Consider the following 22,493-nt stretch of genomic DNA (forward strand, 5'->3'; position numbering starts at 1 on the left):
TCCCTAACTCATTTTATGAGGCCAACATCATCTTGACACCAAAGCCTGGCAGAGACACAACAAAAAAAGAGAATTTTAGACCAATATCCCTGATGAACATCGATGCAAAAATCCTCAATAAAATACTGGCAAACCGGATCCAGCAGCACATCAAAAAGCTTATCCACCATGATCAAGTGGGCTACATCCCTGGGATGCAAGGCTGGTTCAACATACGCAAATCAATAAATGTAATCCAGCATATAAACAGAACGAAAGACAAAAACCACATGATTATCTCAATAGATGCAGAAAAGGCCTTTGATAAAATTCAACAGCCGTTCATGCTAAAAACGCTCAATAAATTCGGTATTCATGGAACATATCTCAAAATAATAAGAGCTATTTATGACAAACCCACAGCCAATATCATACTGAATGGGCAAAAACTAGAAAAATTACCTTTGAAAACTGGCACAAGACAGGGATGCCCTCTCTCACCACTCCTATTCAACATAGTGTTGGAAGTTCTCGCTAGGGCAATCAGGCAAGAGAAAGAAATCAAGGGTATTCAGTTAGGAAAAGAAGAAGTCAAATTGTCCCTGTTTGCAGATGACATGATTGTATATTTAGAAAACCCCATTGTCTCAGCCCCAAATCTCCTTAAGCTGATAAGAAACTTCAGCAAAGTCTCAGGATACAAAATTAATGTGCAAAAGTCACAAGCATTCTTATATACCAGTAACAGACAAACAGAAAGCCAAATCATGAATGAACTTCCATTCACAATTGCTTCAAAGAGAATAAAATACCTAGGAATCCAACTTATAAGGGATGTAAAGGACCTCTTCAAGGAGAACTACAAACCACTGCTCAGCGAAATAAAAGAGGACACAAACAAATGGAAGAGCATACCATGTTCATGGACAGGAAGAATCAGTATCGTGAAAATGGCCATACTGCCCAAGGTAATTTATAGATTCAATGCCATCCCCATCAAGCTACCAATGACTTTCTTCACAGAATTGGAAAAAATTGCTTTAAAGTTCATATGGAACCAAAAAAGAGCCGCATTGCCAAGACAATCCGAAGTCAAAAGAACAAAGCTGGAGGCATCACGCTACCTGACTTCAAACTATACTACAAGGCTACAGTAACCAAAACAGCATGGTACTGGTACCAAAACAGAGATATAGACCAATGGAATAGAACAGAGTCCTCAGAAATAATACCACACATCTACAGCCATCTGATCTTTGACAAACTTGAGAAAAACAAGAAATGGGGAAATGATTCCCTGTTTAATAAATGGTGCTGGGAAAATTGGCTAGCCATAAGTAGAAAGCTAAAACTGGATCCTCTCCTTACTCCTTATACGAAAATTAATTCAAGATGGATTAGAGACTTAAATGTTAGACCTAATACCATAAAAACCCTAGAAGAAAACCTAGGTAATACCATTCAGGACATAGGCATGGGCAAGGACTTCATGTCTAAAACACCAAAAGCAACGGCAACAAATGCCAAAATTGACAAATGGTATCTAATTAAACTGAAGAGCTTCTGCACAGCAAAAGAAACTACCATCAGAGTGAACAGGCAACCTACAGAATGGGAGAAAATTTTTGCAATCTACTCATCTGACAAAGGGCTAATATTCAGAACCTACAAAGAAGTCAAACAAATTTACAAGAAAAAAAAAAAAAACCCCATCAAAAAGTGGGCAAAGGATATGAACAGACATTTCTCAAAAGAAGACATTCATACAGCCAACAGACACATGAAAAAATGCTCATCATCACTCGCCATCAGAGAAATGCAAATCAAAACCACAATGAGATACCATCTCACACCAGTTAGAATGGCAATCATTCAAAAGTCAGGAAACAACAGGTGCTGGAGAGGATGTGGAGAAATAGGAACACTTTTACACTGTTGGTGGGATTGTAAACTAGTTCAACCATTATGGAAAACAGTATGGCGATTCCTCAAGGATCTAGAACTAGACGTACCATATGACCCAGCCATCCCACTACTGGGTATATACCCAGAGGATTATAAATCATGCTGCTATAAAGACACATGAACACGTATGTTTATTGCGGCACTATTCACAATAGCAAAGACTTAGAATCAACCCAAATGTCCATCAGTGACAGACTGGATTAAGAAAATGTGGTACATGAACACCATGGAACACTATGCAGCCATAAAAAAGGATCAGTTTGCGTCCTTTGTAGGGACATGGATGCAGCTGGAAACCATCATTCTCAGCAAACTATCGCAAGAACAGAAAACCAAACACCGCATGTTCTCACTCATAGGTGGGAACTGAACAATGAGAACCCTTGGACCCAGGAAGGGGAACATCACACACCGGGGCGTATCATGGGGAGGGGAGAGGGGAGAGGGATTGCATTGGGAGTTATACCTGATGTAAATGACGAGTTGATGGGTGCAGCACACCAACATGGCACAAGTATATATATGTAGCAAACCTGCACGTTATGCACATGTATCCTAGAACTTAAAGTACAATCATAACAAAAAAAAAGAATAATAACTGAGCTACTAAAAAAAAAAAAAGATTCACCTAATTACTTAGAAAATGAATAGCTTCACCTGCCTTAGAAACTGCATGAAAAATTAAATTAAAAAAAAGATAATTTAGACCACACGTCTCTAAATTATATTCTAAAGTCTCAAAAAAATCTAAAAAAAAAGAAAACACCCAAGATCATTCTAACAGTCTATACTGGTGAAAACCAGAATAAACTCCTCTTTGAATGGGATTCTATTTCAAATCATTTCTCCAAACTCAAGAAAAATCACCTATGAGAAAACCTTAATAAACACCCTAAGCTAAACTCTTCAGGGAGTTACAGGATGAAAAGAACTTAGACATTTTAGAGCCCTGTTAACCTGTGGGAAAGTGCTATCGTATGACTTCTTTTTTCTGCCTGGTAGAGAAGATGGCCCCCAATGTTGTTGCTTTCCTGCCCTGTGAAGCCTTAACGGATTTGTTTAGAGCTTAGCAGTCTTATTTCAGCCTTCTGCTCCCCGATTCGATAAGCCTCAGTTCATCATATCCTTTTGGAACATTCCTCATTCCTTTGCTGGCGTCCTCCACTCACTGTCTGTTTGCATCGAAGGTTTGTTTTGATGATGCAAGACTGTGCACTGACCTCAAGCCTGCGTCTTCATAATGTGGATGATTCACAATGGGCCGAAGTGCAGAGAGCTTAACACTTGCCATCGTGGGCATGGCACCCGCAAACACTGCATCTGGAAAGCAAGAGGAAGGTCTCAGGAAGACACTCAGTAAGGGTGAGAAGGGGTCTCCTTCAAGTTTAAATCAATTATTTCACAGGTAACAGAGTGGAGGCCCAGCAGGTTCATGACTTCAAGATTCAATGGCAGAACTAGAATGAAGTCAGATGGCTGATAAAGTAGCAGTTGGCAGCCAGGTCTGGGTAAACTATTTTCCTTGCAAAATAGAGCTTCATCATCTCATTATTAAAGATTTCTTTCTTTCTTTCAAGAAAAAAATCTTAGAAATCTTTCCTGAATCTAGAAAAGAAGTATCAAATGGACTACGAAAGCTTTATAGTAACAAGAAATTCTAGAAGATGATTTAGCATTCAAAAATTTGACACTCAGATGACAACAAAGACTCCCTTTCCACACGAGTAAAATAACACATTCTAGGAGTTTATTTCAAGAAGGAATGTGAAGGACTAATATTAAAAATTCATTAAGAAAATAAGCACAGTAAAAATTATTTTAAATGTGGCATTTATGACTGTGAATAAATTTTGAAAAAATTAAAATCTATAAAAAACGGCACAATAAATTACTAAGAACATACGTATAACATTTCCCCAGAAAACCATTTAAACAGGATTGATATTTCCTTTGTTTTAGATATTCTAAACGCAACATTGCTTAGAAAGAGTAAGATCAGTGGAAGTAACTAGGGTTTAAGAGTTTGCAGTGGTATACAAAATTGTGGGAAAAACAGCTAAAAAATATGGCTTTTTTTTTTTTACCTGGTTTAGTACTATATTTGATCCACTCTATAAGTTCTTCTTGTGGCAAATTGCTGAACTCCCCTACAATATTCCACTGGGTTTGCAGATTTGCTGAACCTTGTATTGACATTGCTGCTAATATAGCAAAAACAACAGCACCAGGATGTACTTTGCAAAAGAGCCATCCAAATAGCTGAAACCAAAGTAAGAATACATTGGTAATTGTTAGTATAAAGTAGTATGCATCTGTTATGCAAAACTTCTTCCCAGAGAAGAATGTGGCCTCTGCTGGAGTCCCAAAAAAGGGATTAATTATTCTAAAGAAAAAGCCCCAAAATAATAATCTTTGGGATCAAAAGAATTCTACCATCAGCCTCATATAAGTGGAACACAATGTAGGAAGCTCTTTTCTCAACCTGCTTTCTCTACTCCCAGATTCAAGTAAAGCCACAACCACCAACGCAATTTACAAGGCCCAGTGCAAAACAAAAATGTGGGGTCTCCTGTTAAAAAATTACTAAGACGTTCAAAACAGCAGCAGCAAATATTCAACCAAGTTCAGGGTCCTTCTGAATGCAAGGTCCTGTGTGACCAGCAGGAACCCCACATTTGCAAAACCTGCCCTAGTGACACTTTCCATTAGGTTGCTGCAAAAGTAATTGCGTGTTTTGCTATTTTGACAAAACCTGCAATTACTTTTGCACCAACCTATATCATCAGTCATGCTGTGGGATAAAGACTCAAAATTAAAGGCTTCCAACCAGCCTCCTCTCCTGTGCCAGCCTAAAGGGGTCAGAAAGGAGGAAAGTAGTGCCTTTCTAACAGAATCAACATTCTGCTTGGGAACCTCGAGGCTGGCTACTTTTTTCCACATTTAAATAGTCCACACTCCTTAACAACACTTTGTTCTCTTGATCTTTCTCTACATGTCTACAGAGCTAGATTTCAAGTTTTTGAGGGCTTATAAACACTGGCTTTTGACTTTTCTGTCCTCTACTCTATCCTCCATCCCCAGAGTGCACAGTGTAGGTGCTTAGTGACTATCTGCTACGTTTAAGGGAGGTGCTGCTGTTGTACGTAGGCTGGTTGACTGATGGAAAGGTGACACTATGAAGAAGCATAAATCTATGAATACAGATCAAGGAGGCAGTTATCCAGGAAAAATTAGCAGCAAACCACCAAGGAAGGCTTAAACTAAATTTTAAAAAGCACAAGTCAAGAATGTACATACAAATGTGTACCAAATGAAAAAAAAAAGTTTAAGTTTGATACAAAAAAATACCATATAATTTTCAAGCACTTATAACTTGAAATTGTTAGAATTCTTTGCGATATGAATGCCAAAACAAAAAAAAAAGTTACTATTTGTACAATTAAGCTTTGCTTTCTATCAGCACCTGCAGTAATCACCCATGAACTCAGTCTGTACTAAATCAGTGTTTGTTGTACACCAACAACTATTTTAAAGTCTTCAGAAAGATAGAAAATGATCAGCTTTGGCCCTTACCCTTTAAGAAAGATAAGTACAAAACCATGAAGAGCTTTAACTATAATCACTTAAAAGACTTTGTAATTCATTATTTTAGGGCTCAAAAATAAAGGCTAAAATTATTATAGTAGCTATACTCCAACATAACATGTTACCTGTCTTGAGCAGATCAGTGCTGCCATAACACACATGTGTGGTGTCAAGAAGAATTTTAGTCTCATAATTAAAATACCAAGGGCTGTATATGCTAACAATTGCAATGCATGATAAACCAGCTGAAAGAAAGAAGAAAATATTTTTTACTCCTACTGTTAGTGAAGTTTAAGAATACTAAGCTGGCAATATGTAGAAAGGGGTATGTTCTCCTTAGTAACAAAAAGGACTACTACTTAGGTTTCTGAAATTTCTAAATCAATTCTTAAAATTCACTTTCAAACTGTTCCATTTTAGTGGAAGGCTAAAATTATAAAGTCATTAAGGCAAGTGCTTCTGTGATTCTCAGAGTCAAACCTGTGGTTAATAAAGCCCACATTTTTGAATCTACCTTGATGCTACCATCAGACCAAGAAAAGACAGTGGTAAAAGAAATGACTGCTGCCTCAAGATTTGAGGGCTCCATTTTGGAACTGCCCTTAAAACCAGACTGGACCACCAGGAGATGGGAGCAGTAACCAACCACATCTCTGAGGCCTCCAGCAAGGTGAGCAGAGAGGAAAGTGATTTCCAATTGTGCAACAGACATCTCATATGTATGTCTAAATGGGCTCCAGAAATCAACTGTCAGAGCAGAACAAATGAGTTTCCTAGTTAATTTTAACAAATGAATGGTCAGTGAATCTGCATGTAGCATTCTCACAAAAAACACATACCTCGAGGCCGGGCACAGTGGCTCATGCCTGTAATCCCAGCACTTTGGGAGGCCAAGACGAGCGGACACGAGGTCAGGAGATCGAGACCATCCTGGCTAACACGGTGAAACCCCGTCTCAGCTAAAAATACAAAAAATTAGCCGGGTGCTGTGGCGGGCGCCTGTAGTCCCAGCTACTTGGGAGGCTGAGACAGGAGAATGGTGTGAACCCGAGAGGCAGAGCTTGCAGTGAGCCGAGATCACGTCACTGCACTCCAGCCTGGGCGATGAGCAAGACTCCATCTCAAAAAAAAAAAAAAAATGCCAGGGTATCTGCAAGATGATTGCTGACAATTGCCAACCAAGTTAGAAACTGGAACTAGAAAGGAAAGTACAAATGCATGCAACTTTAAGATAAGTAAAATTATAGTGATATTAAGTCTTTACCTCTCCATGATCAAACTGGTGTTTTCTGGAACAGAAAACAATGTATTTCTATCAATTCATTATTGAAGCACTTACTTCATATATTTGCATTTCAGCTTGCAAATAGGAGTTTTACAACTTCTGTAACATTCTCTCAGGACACATAGAGGCAAATCAAAATAACTAAAAGTCACATGCCAAAACTAGTGCTATACTCTTTTAAGAAAGTTAATGAAGAATGATAATGTTGTGTTATATCCTAACTATTTGACTAGATGGGTATTTATTAGGACAACAAAGGCACACTGTGCTGTCCCAGCTCCCTCACTAGTGATACCCCAGAAAAGCATGGAATGAAAAAAATCTTCGAGATTTTCACTAGGCAACCAAGCACAGATGACAAATAAGTGATTATATGTGTAAATCTGAGTTCAAGGGAGAAGTCTGGGTCAGAGACGGGAATGTGTGAGTTGACAACACACACCTTCTCTTTCTTAAGCACTGATATGTTCCCAAGACCCAGAGTAAGACCTGGCACTTAGAGCTCAACATTCAATAAACTGCTAATCCAGGTAGCATATAATCTAATTTGAGACTCTGGCCTCAAAAAGACTGATATATTAGCAAACTCAGGACACATAAGGGGGTAGTGAAGGAGATGAAACAGTTCTTTCTTTATTCTTTTTTCACACCAAGTAAAAACTATCCGTTACCATTTGTTGAGTACTTACAATGTTAATATGCTTAGTACATTCCATTCACTCTAATCCTACAACCATTTATTACCCCAATTTACAGCTGAGGAAAGGAAGTCACAGAGCTACTAAGTAGCAGCCAGGACTATATTCGGACTGACTTCAGAACCAATATACTTTTTACTACATCATGCTGCCTCTATCCCACTTTACTTCCTGGGTCTTTGAGTAAAGAGAATATTGGTATTCATGTCTTTGATAGTTAAAATTTATGTCCTACTCTTCCCCTTTTTACACGGGCTTTCGTAGTTATGCAAAATAAAATGTCAACATGCCACTCCTCTTCCAAAAAAGAGCTCTGATCCTATTTGAACTGAAAACCCCATGAAACTCAATGGTTCCCTGTCATTATTTCTATAGGTAAGTTATTCCTGAAGGGACAGCTGTGTTTCTGTGAAAAGTTCTGCCTTCCTCTTCCAGAGCTGCATACTAGAGCTGACACTTCGTAGCTTCTTCCTCAGCTCTTCAAAAATAATTGCACCTCAAATGAAGAAAAATTTTGGCATTGTAAACCAGAACCTTTTCTCTCCCCCTCAGTCCTCCACTCAAATGTTACAGGTATAAACAAGGGCATAGTTACAGCAAATTGTTTCTAAATGAGAAAAAGGATTCTCTCAGGAGTATGTGCAATAATTTATCATTATGTTGGCAGAGACTTGGAGGTGAGGGAATAAGGGTGTGTATATTCAAATTATAAAATATAGGGTCATGCCTATAATCCCAGAACTTTGGGAAGCTAAGACAGGCAGGTCACGAGGTCAGGAGTTCAAGACCAGCCTGGCCAATATGGTGAAATCCCGTCTCTACTAAAAATACAAAAATTAGCCAGGCGTGGTGGTGGTCACCTAGCTATTCAGGAGGCTGAGGCAGATGAATCGCCTGAACCCGGGAGGCGGAGGTTGCGGTGAGCCGAGATTGTGCCACTGCACTCCTCCAGCCGGTGCAACACAGCGAGGATCTGTCTCAAAAAAAAAAAAAAATATATATATATATACACACACACACACAACACACACACACACACACACATATAGATACATACACTGAACAATCCTTGTCCTCCAAAAATCCCACAAAAGAATAAAAGCAGAGTTAAAACTACCTTCACTCCATCCTCCAATCCCACACTCTTAATAACAGGATTTATCTTTCCAGATCACTTCTATGCACAAACACACAAAAATCTCCAAATTTTAAACAGAAGTATAATTATCCTATACACACACACACACACACTGGCAATTTTAAAAATTCAATAATGTATACTGGACCTATTTCCATAAAGATGGCCTAACATTCCACTCTATGATTGGATCATAGGAGATATTTTGGATGTTTCCATTTCTCACATTACACACAGTACTATCAAAGGCATTTCTCCCCATCATCTCTGTATTTCTGTGAGCATCTCTAGAGGGTAGACTTGCACTGGTGGAACTGCAGGGCTGAAGGACAGGGCCACCATATGTTTTACTGTGTACTGCCAAACTTCCCTCCCATCCACCACCTCCCACTCTGGCAAGCATTGGCTATACTATTAATTTTTAGAAATACGAGAAGCGAAAAGGTCTTCACTTTAACCTGAATGTCTTTACCACAGGATCAAGACTACCTTTTCGTGTTCATTAGTCATATGTAAATACTCATTCAACTACTATTTTTTACTATCTTGCAGGCACTGTATATAAACTGTTGAACAAAAATGATGCTATCGGCCTCTCTAACTCTCAGATTATAAACATACTCTCTTGGTTAATTTTGGGGTTTTATTTTTTTCCTATACCTAATTCTCTGCTTCATCTGAAATTTATTTTCTGTGAAAAGTGAGAAGTATGAATCCAGTTTTATATTTCCCTGCTCATTTCCCAAAAGGCAGTCCACTGGCCCTAAAATCACTCACATAATAATTTACTTTCCCTGCTGAACTGAAGTACAAAACTGTGTCCTTCGAGTGTAGATTATGTGCAGGGCTACTGTCAGATTGTACTGGATGACATCTGAAGGATGAATAAGTGATGTGCTGTGTTCTACACAGATAGGAAATAAGAAGAAATGCCAAGAAGGGAATGGACCACAAAAAAATATATATTATCAAATATTAGGTACACAACATGTAAGTATAAAATTAATACACTGTAAATATCTATTTAATAAATGAACAGAGGAGGTAATAAAATTCTTCATAGCATATTTACCTTGCATGTGTCTGTTGTTTAGCTAAGACACCCCACATATCACTAATAACCTGTAAACAGATTTTGAAACACTTTAAAAAGGCTGTGTTGGGAAAAACAATATTTTAACTAAAGTATCTTCTAAACTGTAAAACTTCTAATGAAAATATAAGTATAGAGATAAGAGAGAACTCAGAAAATAATAATCACAACAACATAATCTTATATTTGTGTAGTATCTGATCAAAGCTAATATTCAATAGCCCTGTTGGGTAGATGATATCATCCTCATTTTGTAAATGAGCAACAAGCTCAGATGGATTAAACGATTGCCCTGTAGGCAGACAACTACTAAGAAGCACTGCAGTCTTGAAACCAGATCTTCTGGCTTCAAATTCACATTCAGTGCTACTTCCACCATGCCAACATTGTTGGCAACACCTCTCCTTAACAGTACACACAGAAAACTGGAGAGTTGGCTCAAAGGTTGATAATCACCGCTAGAAGCATTCAAAACACAGTCACTGTGCTTTCATACTTAGCAATAACAGGAGGTCATCTAATCTAAAATCCTATCTCCAGTAAATATTCTCTAAAACACTGCTGACAGGTTGTAATCCAGCCCTTAGAAGAACTACTCAGCTGCTGCTTGAATCTATAACACTTTCCTTATTAGTCGAGATCAGTTCTGGTCAAAAGTCCTACTGCCTGGAATTGGCCATGATCCTAAGGAGCCAGATTGTGTGTAACCTTATTTTCAAGGGGCAGGCTTTTAACACATTTCAAAATAATTATCCGCTTTCCATCTGAATCTTTTCTTCTTTAAACGAAACAGCCTAGCTAATGGTTTTCATCATCTTTCACCACTCAGGATCCTGTCTTTTGCATATGTTCTGGATGGCCAATGCTTAGTATTTTTTGAGTACCCAGTAGGTGCACATCCACATAAAGTGTATAAAAGTGCAAAGCACACACAAAGCCTGGCGCACAGCAGGAACTGACTATTAACTGATTAGAGATGAAAAGTGCTGTTGGAGTACACAGCTGAATACCACATGTAGCCCTATGACAGGGAAGGTGCAGAGCCCGAGTCTCACTCTTCCCTAGATTTTAAGTGGACATGATGTGAGGCTCCTAACAACATCTTTGATCTTTCAGTTCCGTATGTTAAAATGGGGATAACATTTGTCTACCCGACAGGGCTGTCGAATAACCAATTTAAATACTTAGGTGAAAATGTTCCATACAAAGCAGAGTACAAATACATAATATGAACAATTGTTATCATACAGAATAGTCTACAAATAAATGAAATTGTGTTAACACAGAAATCACTGGCTACAGATCAGGAAACTTTTAAGGTCTGTCATTTCTTTTTCCATCACAGATTAACTTCTACTCATTCTCTTAAGACACATTTGGTTACAGAGTGCACAATTCTTGAAAGAAAAAAAGAAAGGGAAAATCACACTTCCTTTGACCTTATTTATATCTGGGCTTAGAATTTTATTATCAAAGCCAAGTTGGGGACCTAAACATTTTATCTAGTTCATCAACACATTGCAAATACTCCGTTTTTTTCTTTCTGATTAATAATAAACACAGGAGTTACTGCACACTGCACAAATCACTTAGAAAGGTATATATTCAATATTTTAGGGAAATATTACATTAAAGGTAGAAGCCAGTAATAATTTACACACGCAAGTTGTATCTGGGTCAATGTGGTCTCTGATCATGTCTTCCAAAATACATGACTATCTAAACTGGAGCCATCCTTTTCTGATGTCTGTTTTATGCTAGCAGATAGAATATTTTGAAGATATATAAATGTCTATCAAAAACTATCATTAAGAAAACACAGAACATGTTATAGTAAGCCCATACAAAACATTGTATCATATTAATATGTGGCCAAGTATATGCAAGTACTATGTAAAAACAAGAAAATACTCTATTATAAGAAAGAGCTCTTAAGTGATAGACATACCTTTCTAACAATAGCAATAAACACTACAAGAACAACCGGAAGCAATAATGTCTTTGTGTATCTCAGTGGAGTCTGAAATTCAAAGAGATGTTTTGTTGAAAGAAATATTTTAACCAAACAAAATTTCATTTCAAATAATGAAATAGGTACATTTCTGAAAGTAGAGAAATATGAACATTCACCAATCTACCCACTGCCTGCCATCATAAAAAGGAAGGTGCATTTCCACAGAAATGAACTGCCCCAAAATGCTGAGTTGAAATACTAAAAACACGGTACCTAAACCCCTGTAAATGTGACATGTGACTGAAGAGATTACTGTTTGCATGCTACTTATCGAACTAGAGAGACCAACTTAATAGTCATCTAAGGTACGTAAAGCTCCTTTAAATGGAATAAGCTTTTCCTGTATATTTTGTGGGGGATAAAAGTATTATCCTTGAAACACACGCGCACACACATTCTCTTTTTCTCTCTCATGCATAAACAAAATAATGATCGACGTTTGAGGGGAACAAAAGACTTTTACATTTTCTTTAGTAGCAGAAAAAAATAGAAATAAGTTTAATAACAAAGCCCTACACATTGTGATCTTGTGCACCTCTCAGTTATCTCTCCACCCAAAAAAACCACTGTTAAAATTTTGCTCTTTTACACTTTACTTTTATGTGTGTTAATTATGGCTTAATAAGACTATATCATTTTGTTTACTCCATTATATATCTTAAGCATCTTTCCATGTCAGTATGATACCATGTTAGCAAATAGCACGCTATGGGTATTGTATGGGTGTACCACACAATACACTGTATGGGTGTACTATAATTGGAACACATGTGGGTATTGTATGGGTGTACCACACAATACACTGTATGGGTGTACTATAATTGGAACATATGTGGGTATTGTATGGGTGTACCACACAATACACTGTATGGGTGTACTATAATTGGAACATATGTGGGTATTGTATGGGTGTACCACACAATACACTGTATGGGTGTACTATAATTGGAACATATGTTCCCTGAACTGACACTGCTCTGTCTCTACAGCACAGTCCCGATGAATTCAGATACATACAGTGATGCGGAATGGCATGCTGGAAACAGCTTTGCTATTTTCTTCAAATTAGCTGAAATCATGCTATGCCTCAATAAATTATTTCTCTCATCACATAACTTATGTTTAATACTCTCAGGCTGTAGCAGTATGTATGATGTTCTCAGTAATGTTAAAGAACCTTCACCACATCCTAACTCTCTAATATTTGAAGGAGTCTTGATCCCCTATGAACACGCATTTCAATGTCTTACAAGATATGCTTCGCTTGTTTGTTTCGGCAGGTGTAACACTAAAACTCATATATCTTTGTCAGTCATTGTGTGTCAAAACCATTTGCCGGAACACAATAAATGAAGACTGACAGGCCACTGGAGCAAAGAGTACCTCTGCAGAACACACTCAACTCCGAACGGCTGGTAGATAAAAGTTTCCTGTGTGGTGCCCTGGCATCCACTGGTCTGGAACTCTGGACACTGGGCTAACACGGTGGGATCATGAGGGAAACTAACATGTCAAGAGAGTATTGTTGGCCAGTTTTATATACACACACACCACTCTGAAGGAGTGACACAGATAATGTAATTCATCAGTACACATTGATGGTGTTAAAAATGCACATATATACATGTCTGTTGAACTAAACCAGCTCATAAAGTATTGCAAATTAATATTTTATTTATTTAAATATTTATATATTAAAATATCAAAGTACTTTCCTATGTATTATCTCATTTTGTCTTCACAATATCTGTTTATGGCATGCTACTAGAAACTAGTAAACTATAACACGAGGAATGAGAGTTGCTTGTTCAAGAACATCAAGCAAAATTGCAGGCTTCTGTCTCACAATCCACTAAACTACTCTCTGCTTTCCTTCTAAATCTCTGAATACAGTTTTAGAAAGAAAAATGCTGTTGGAATGAAAAGCCTGGACTTGATGTTTCAAAACAAATATCTATTTAAATAACCACAAAATGAGTGGAAATGTAAGAGTTTGAGAGCTTGACTAAATTAATGCTATCACAGAAAAATGGCAACTTGAAATGCCTCTGTGTTTACTCACCTAGAAAACCACTGCTCGTCTGAATGTGTTATTTCTAAATTATCAAAATGAGTAAAGGCCATATATTCCAGGGAGCTGCACTAATGTAAATAGAAAAATCTTCCTCTAAGCTGCCAGATTTTCCTTTTCCATCAAACTGAGATAACAGCACATAAAGAGTCTGATATAAGACGAGCACCCTTTATGAAAAATGTATGGACCAAAACCTTAGGAAACAGAACTAGAAATCACATCTTACCTCTTTTTCCATAAAGTCAAACTCCGCTGCACAAGTATACAACAAAGTATCAAAATCCTTATAACTGAAGAATTTTGATGTTAATAAGTTGCCAATATGAGCCTGGTAAGAAATAAAGTTACCATTACATTAAGCCATACACTGCAATAATATATTTTAATTTCAATAGTATCTGAAAATAGTTTTCATTACATTACACAGTCTACTGTTCCCATACCAAGGTTGCTTTTGTTAAAGAAGGAAATGCTATACCCTCCACCTTCACAGTTCCCTTCTTTTGCTGAATAGTGATAGCTCCAACGACACCCTACCTTCCACACTCATCAACATCCCAAAAGCTTTTTCCTTTGGGTTTTCCCAGTTTACTGTGCTAAACCTGGTGTAACAGGCTACACAGTATCTCCCTTGCTGGAGCCTACCAGCAGCTCTGGGCTTGAGAACACATACTGACATCTCTTAATCATAAAAGCACAATGGGCTATGGGGTAAAGAAAAGGAAATACTAATTCTGAAAAGGAGATTGAAAAGAGTACTTGAGTGAAGTAGAAATGGGCAGGTATTGGAATAAAAGGTTCTTTTTGACTGATAATCACCTCTCACATAATTATTCACGTTATCAAGCATTCTCACTCACACTGCCACATTACCTCCCACAAAAAGCCATGTGAGGAAGGTGGAATTATTTTCACTTTATAAACAAGAAAACTAGGGCACAAAGACAGAATACATTTGCCAAATGTTCAAGTTCACTATAGTCTACAAAAGCAATGACCAAAGAAAAGAGGAGAAATTATATCTAGGACAAACCATGACTAAATTCTATATGATATCTACATGAAGCAGAAGGAACAGGGTAAGAGTAGGAACTAGATGGTGGCAGGTATGTGATGAAGCATTTCAAAATACTGTGTCTTCTTGGGAGAAGAAATGTATGCTGATAAGTTTAAGAAATATAAGAATATACGGCACCTAAAATAGCAGAAGAAAACAAATCCCCAAACAAAATGAACGAAATAAGTCCTAGTATTATAACAATTAGCATATATGTAAAGAGCATAAATTCACTAATTAAGGGGCAGATGCTCAAATTGGACTTAAGGGGAAAAAATCTAATATTATGTTGTCACCAAAAGAAATACTTAAAAGTATACTGAAAGGTTGAAAACAGAAGAATGGAAGAAGATATACCATGTATGTTTAAAACAAATCTGTTAGCAATTATAATGTCTCACAAAACTGAATTCAGGCAAAAAATACATGAAAAGAAACAACTATATTATTTATAATATTATATTATATATTTATTAAAAAGCAAGATTATACATATTGCCAACAAAAAAGCAAGATTATACATATTGCCAACATATCTGCAGTTAAAAACATAGATGCAAAGTACACAGAATAAGAACTGACAAAAACTAAAGGAAGAAATAGAAAAGTTGACAGTGTTCATTGAAAATGTTAAACACTGCCTCCTTGAATAAAAAAGTTGACAAAAGTTAACATAAAAGGTAAATACAATCAACTAGCTCACAAACAGAGAATATAAACTTCACAAAGAGAATACACATTATCCTTGAACACAAGTGAAATATTTTTGAATATTCACATACCATGCAACAATAAATTCCAAATATATACATATATTTGATTATAAATGCAATAAAACTAGAAAATAACTAAAAATTGCTTTAAATTTTTTTTGATTAGAAATTAAATATCATAAAACTTAACTTTAAAAAAAATCACAAATAGCCAATGTATAAGATACATAAAGAAGTACTACACACTTATAAGAAAATTTTAGCTTTAAAAGCATTGATCAGAAAATAAGAGAGGTGAAAACAACAGAGCTAAGCATTTCCCTTGGGCATCAGAAGAGAGGAAACAAAAAGATCTAAGAATAAGGACAGGAATTGGTGACAAAGAGAAACACAACAAAACCACAGAGGACTTGAAAAAGGTATAACTTTAAAAATATTAAAACAACAGACCTCTAGAGCAAGTCCAATGAAGGAAATAAAAGATGCAAACAAAAAGCAAAACGAAAAAGGGAGAAATAACTATGGACTCAACATAATTAAAATAAGAAGAGTAGGCTACACAATTTGCTAATAAATTGTAAAACCTAAGTAAAATGGATACATTTCTGGAAAACCATAAAACACCAACAAAAATAAATAGAAAACTTAAATAGAACAAAAAGCATTCAAATATCTGAAAGAGAAATCAAGTATTTTCCCTCCCAAAAAGCCCTAGACTGAGATGGTTAACATAGATGAATTATTAAACTTTCAAAAAAAAAACTTTCCCAAGTTGCCAGAAAGTAGGAAAGAAAAGAAAACAAAACAAAACAAAAAACACAAAAAACAAAAACCACAACAGCTCTTAATGGGAGACCAATATTAATTCCAAATCCAAACAAGGAGAAGCCAACCAAAGAACAAAAAGATCACTTCCCATATATGCATATACACAAAAATTCCAGTAAGAATTTTAACTGACTAAACTCAAAAAGCATTATCCATTTGATGACATATATAAAATGGGCAAAATTCCTCTAAGGACATAAACTACCAAAGTTCACTCCAGATGAACTGGAGAGCTTCCTAATGAAATTGAATTTGTAGTAAAAAAACTACACAAAAAGAAAGCTCCAGGTCGTGAGGGCTTCACTGTCAAATTCTACCAAACATTTAAGGAAGAGATAATACCAATTCTACACAAAAATCTCTCTGAAAACAGGAGACAGAACACTTGCAAATAATTTTAGGAGATGACATTACCCTGAAGCCAAAACCAGACAAAATCATTACAAGAAAACTACAACGAATATTCCTCATGAATAACAGACGAATATCCTTAAAAATATTAGCCAACCAAATCCAGCAATATAGAAAAGAAATACTACATTTGAGCAGGTGAGGTTTATCCCAGGATATAAGCTAGATCAACACTCGTATATCAAAAAATGTGTCAACTTCCAAATACCGCAGAGTGAAGAAACTGGTATTTCCCATTCTCCAAAACAACCTTAAAATTGGACAAAATTATAAAAAAAAAACAACTCGTATCGGGTTCTAGAGATTAATCAAAAGGAAGCAACGACATGGGAAGCATTCATTCATAAAAAACTGATAAACTCTGGGTAAAAACAGTGGGAGTCTGCGGCATTTTTAGCTAGGTTGCTCCCATCCACCTCGGTACCACCCCCATCTCCCCCATACTGTTAGTGCAACAATTCTTTTGAAGGGGGCAGGACAGAGTATGGCTGGTCATAAAAAGAACCTTCACTACTGGAGCAGGCTGACCCGATTTGGGGCAGACAGCTAAAAGCCTATGCTCAGAGGCACTGTCAGTAAAAGTAGAGAACTCAGTAGGAAATGAAAGGCTGGGTAGTAGCCTTGCCACTCTCTTCCTTTAACCAATGTCAAAGTTAAGAACTTATGAGCCAATGCCCTTGATCAATGTTACATATTTCTAAAAAGACTAAAGTTACAACTAAGTTATTTCTAATTTGCAAATAACATAGTTTTCAGCATCTTTTTCTTGGCCCTGGCATAATTTTAGGCTATGACAGAAAATGACAATAATTGCTTTAACCTGAATTAATACCTTAACTGGTTCATTTTCCCCCAGTGAGGTAAAGAGATTCCATAAATGCAGGACTAGGGTTATTTCACTTTTCTTTCTGCTCATGCTCTGCATACTGGCTGTCACCCACCTTTCAGCTCTCATCCTCAGATGACTTCCAGGATCCTTCCCTAATGCTCCTCCTGTGTATTCTTGCAGTACTCTGTACTTAATTTTTCATCATAGCCTTTATTATGCTGTATTATAACTGCTAGAAATTGTCCCTATTTTCTGAATTTTCTGCTAGACCATACCTTACTCAGTTTTGTATCTCTAGGATACCTTCCATTGTCAGGCACACAGGAGGTACTAAATGAATGAATGAATGAATGAATGAATACATTTTCAACTATAGTTTTAAAGTTTTAAAAATCTTTCCACAGATTGTAGACCACCCATTTAATGGTCCACGTGCTTTCAATCTTTTAAGCAAAAACAACCCTTGTTCTTACGAAAACCTATATGAAAGAGATTAAGGTTAAAGTGCCCTGGGTAAGAGAGGCTAGGAGATGGGGGAGTACACAGCTCTCAGGGAAGAGTCCTGGGAAGTCCTAGGACTTCACATAACCCAGTTTCAAAACCGTAACATTAATCTAGTACAGAAAGAAGAAAATCACCAATAAAAATAAATTATAGGAAAAAAAGTAGTTTATTTTTTCCATGTTGGTTCTTGTGCTGCTTTTTTAAATTAAATCTTTGACAGCCTCCTGACTGAGGATGTGCTGATTAAAACACCAAAATAGAATAGGCAAAGCAATTATGGACAGGGAGAATTCTTAAATTTATAAGACAGACTTCTCCATTTTATCTTCCCTTCAACCCTAATACCAAAAGCAAACAAACATCTCCTCTAAATAAGACTAACTTGGATTAAATTATCTATAAAGGCTTATAAAAGACTTTTACAAGTAATGACTTGAAAACTGGGGAGAAAAAAGAATGAGACTATAATACGATCTCCAGCTAAGGCTCTGAAGATGGTGTCTTTACCAGTTAAAAAGAAGCTAGAGAAAAATATCTGCATAGACCTTAAAATTCGATCTTTAATCTGTAGAGTTTTCCTGCTTTAAAATTTTAGTGTCATAGAAGGACCAATACAATAAGAGATTGTTTTAAGAAACTAATTTTGGAGAATGAAAATCTATATACAATTACATTTACTTTCTATTATATTAAATAGATAAAATAATAGGTGAACAGACTTCACCCTAGAATTTCATTTTAATAGTAATACTTGAATAACTCAATTTATTCTTAGGCTATTCGATTCAAGTCAAGTTTAAGCAAAAAATGCACTTACGTCATCTGCAATACCAAAAATTTTAGATGTCAAGTATTTAAGTATGACAGTTCCAAATAACCAAAAACATCCTTGAATAACCTAAAAAAAGAAAACAAAAATAACTCTGATGCTTCATATTCCATAGACACAGGCTAGGAAGAAAAAAATAAATGCTTTAATCATACATGAAATATATATTGCTGTCTACAAGAGAAAATGCTAAAAAATGCATCTCAATTTAAAATCAAGCGTGTTGCTCAAAATCAAGGGGCAATAACTAAAAATAAAAATATAATCATACAATCTTATCAAAATTAATATATTTTATAGGAGATTTATACAACCACTGCAGTTAAATTCCCTTTAACAGATTTTCATACATGCACTGTTTCTCAGATGAAACATGAGTAATAAATAAAACTGGAATTTTTTAACTACATACCCAGGATTAACTTTAACTTGCTTCATAAAAAGGGCAGTTTGGTACATTAAAATTGAGCCCTAATACACTATGAAACTGTTGGATCCCCTGAATTACACAGATCATTTTCTTAAAAGTAAAACATAAAACCAATGATATATTTTAGAGAAGAAAAAACATAAGCATTAAAACAGATTTATTCTTACCCATAAACTAAGTTCAGATACATTTATTTTCAGGAAATGTGGTTTCATTGCCAGAATACCCTGAGTAGAGAAAATAACATAATATACATAGTTAATACTTATAGACATAAATTCAAGTACCAAAAAATTCTAAATAATACAGATTCTCAAGTATATAAAATTTAGCACATGGTCACCTTTCCACATACCATCCACATGCTCATTTCTATAGTCAGTGACTTCAAGGTACAGCCCTATTATCCAAAGTCAATTAGGTGAGTGCATGACTTTTTAAAGTTGAAAAAAGAATCACCATATGTAAATGTCTATGACTGATTTGACATACCTGATTTATCTCTGAGCCAAGAGGTATATAATATTTTCAGAATTTTGGACAACAGTCATACAGGGATAAGATTTTCCTTTAGCTAAAAATTACTGACTCTTAGGATAAACAACAAATGAAATTTTAATGGATCAACTAAATACTTCTCTGAAGTATTTTTCAGGTGGTAATGCTCCCAAACTGTATTACCCTTGGGGAGCTAAAACTACTTCAAACATGGCAAAAATATGATTAGAGATCCAGACATAAATACTTGAAACCAAATTAAATCTTTTTGGAAGTTTCTAAATACCTGAAAATACAAAAGGTAATACAATTCAGGTTTCAAAGTGATTAATTATAAATATATACAAATGTGTTTATAGTTAAATATGCACAAACATGCTGTATTTCCTGTTATCATTTATTTTAATGCACCAAAATATATGGAATACACATAAATATACTTAATTCACACCTAAGATGCACCTCAGTGTGAAGCATGTAGCAGCATACCTGACATACAGAACTGAAATGTCCTACAAAATGTACTTAAATTAGATTTTATTTATATGTAGTATTTGATTCAATGGTTTCCCTGTCCATAGTACCAAGATTCATGTATTTTATCCTGGGTGATAGCAGTACATGACAAAGTACATATGTAAAACATACAACTGCGTACTTTGTCATCTTTCCTAATAATAAACAGAGTACACAGAAGTGAAGAACTATACTTATTAATCCCAAAGTTATGATTTTTCTTGTTGTTGTTGAAAATATAGCATCTGGCCGGGCGCGGTGGCTCAAGCCTGTAATCCCAGCACTTTGGGAGGCCGAGACGGGCGGATCACGAGGTCAGGAGATCGAGACCATCCTGGCTAACACGGTGAAACCCCATCTCTACTAAAAAATCCAAAAAACTAGCCGGGCGAGGTGGCGGGCGCCTGTAGTCCCAGCTATTCGGGAGGCTGAGGCAGGAGAATAGCGTGAACCCGGGAGGCGGAGCTTGCAGTGAGCTGAGATCTGGCCACTGCACTCCAGCCTGGGCGACAGAGCAAGACTCCGTCTCAAAAAAAAAAAAAAATATAGCATCATGCTAATTGCTGATTTCTGCAGCTAAGTATACTCAAGGCACAACCTGAAAAGGGTGGTGGCCCAGACTGGGAAGAGGCATATTTTTGAGAAATGCGTTTTTTTTTTCTTGAGATAGAGTCTTGCTCTGTCACCCATGCTGGAGTGCAGTGGCGCGATCTCGGCACACTGCAAGCTCTGCCTCCTGGGTTCACGCCATTGTCCTGCCTCAGCTTCCCAAGTAGCTGGGACTATAGGCGCCCGCCACCACGCCCAGCTAATTTCGTGTATTTTTAGTAGAGATGGGGTTTCACCTTGTTAGCCAGGATGGTCTTGATCTCCTGACCTTGTGATCCGCCCACCTCAGACTCCCAAAGTGCTGGGATTACAGGAACGAACCACTGCACTCGGTCAAGAAATGGGTTTTTTAAAAAAATATTATTTGTAAAATAAATGAAAACGGAGGTTTCAAATGTAATGGGTTCTAGAAATTAAGAAACCCCAAATGATCTAAGTAACTTAATTACTCAAGAAGTAGAATATATTCCAATTATGACAGTGCAATAAGCTTTTAAAGTCATTGGGAAACTAAAGCACATACACTTTAAACATAAGGAATAATAAGTTTGCAAAACATTTTAATGGAAACACACCAAAAATGAGGCAGTCTGTAAATTTCAGAAGACTTTTAGACTTACAAAGTCAATCTGCCAGCTGGGCGCAGTGGCTCACACCTAATCCCAGCACTTTGGGAGGCCGAGGTGGGCAGATGACCTGAGGTCAGGAGTTCGAGACCAGCCTGACCAACATGGAGAAACCCTGTCTCTACTAAAAATACAAAATTAGCCGCGCATATGCCTGTAATCCCAGCCACTCGGAAGGCTGATGCAGGAGAATCGCTTGAACCCAGGAGGCGGAGTGAGCCAAGATTGCGCCATTGCACTCCAGCATAGGCAACAAGAGCGAAACTCTGTCAAAACACACACACACAGACACACACACACAACAAAACAAACAAAAAAATAAAGTCATCCTGCCAAATGTGATAGAAGGAATTAGATGACCTTCCATCAATTTGTTCTAATTCTGTAAAATAATCTCTCCATAATCTAAAGATGTTCTTGGTAGTGATTTAGCAAAATAAAATTGAATCATCACCGTATTTAAACCATCTGAACAGTCCATACAAGTAGACAAGGGGCAAAAAACAAACCAAAAAAACCCAAAAAACAAAAAACAAAGTAACCAAGGCCTTGATCTTCTGATCACAGTGGAATGTAGAGGGGTGGCTGTTACAAAGATTGCAATGATAGGAAAGGGGTTCAAAAAGTGGAGCAGTAGTAGGATAAAAATGGCAAGGAGGAAGGGAGAAGAAAGCATAGAAACCTTTCTGGAATGTTACTAATTTTTCCTTTTTTTTTTTCTCCCTGTTTTAGGAGTACTTGAACACCATCACATCTAGAATATTCAGTAAGACACCTAAGATGGTTCCTACAGAAAACCCTCATGAATCCTA

At 36.6% G+C, this 22,493-nt stretch overlaps 1 protein-coding gene across 1 annotated transcript in view; it reads right to left on the reverse strand.

Moving 5' to 3' along the window:
• The window catches only part of LOC117084135 (probable C-mannosyltransferase DPY19L1), a 49,650-nt gene that overhangs the window by 11,557 nt on the left and 15,600 nt on the right, over positions 1-22,493 (reverse strand). Inside the window, 9 exon segments of the mRNA XM_033212542.1 lie at positions 3,165-3,264; positions 4,029-4,203; positions 5,655-5,774; positions 6,794-6,818; positions 9,723-9,772; positions 11,692-11,763; positions 14,058-14,159; positions 18,991-19,071; positions 19,600-19,659. Coding sequence (XP_033068433.1) covers positions 3,165-3,264; positions 4,029-4,203; positions 5,655-5,774; positions 6,794-6,818; positions 9,723-9,772; positions 11,692-11,763; positions 14,058-14,159; positions 18,991-19,071; positions 19,600-19,659 — 785 coding nt within the window.

The sequence above is a fragment of the Trachypithecus francoisi genome, unplaced genomic scaffold (genome assembly GCF_009764315.1).
Source record: "Trachypithecus francoisi isolate TF-2019V2 unplaced genomic scaffold, Tfra_2.0 Contig00444, whole genome shotgun sequence".
Taxonomy (NCBI): domain Eukaryota; kingdom Metazoa; phylum Chordata; class Mammalia; order Primates; family Cercopithecidae; genus Trachypithecus; species Trachypithecus francoisi.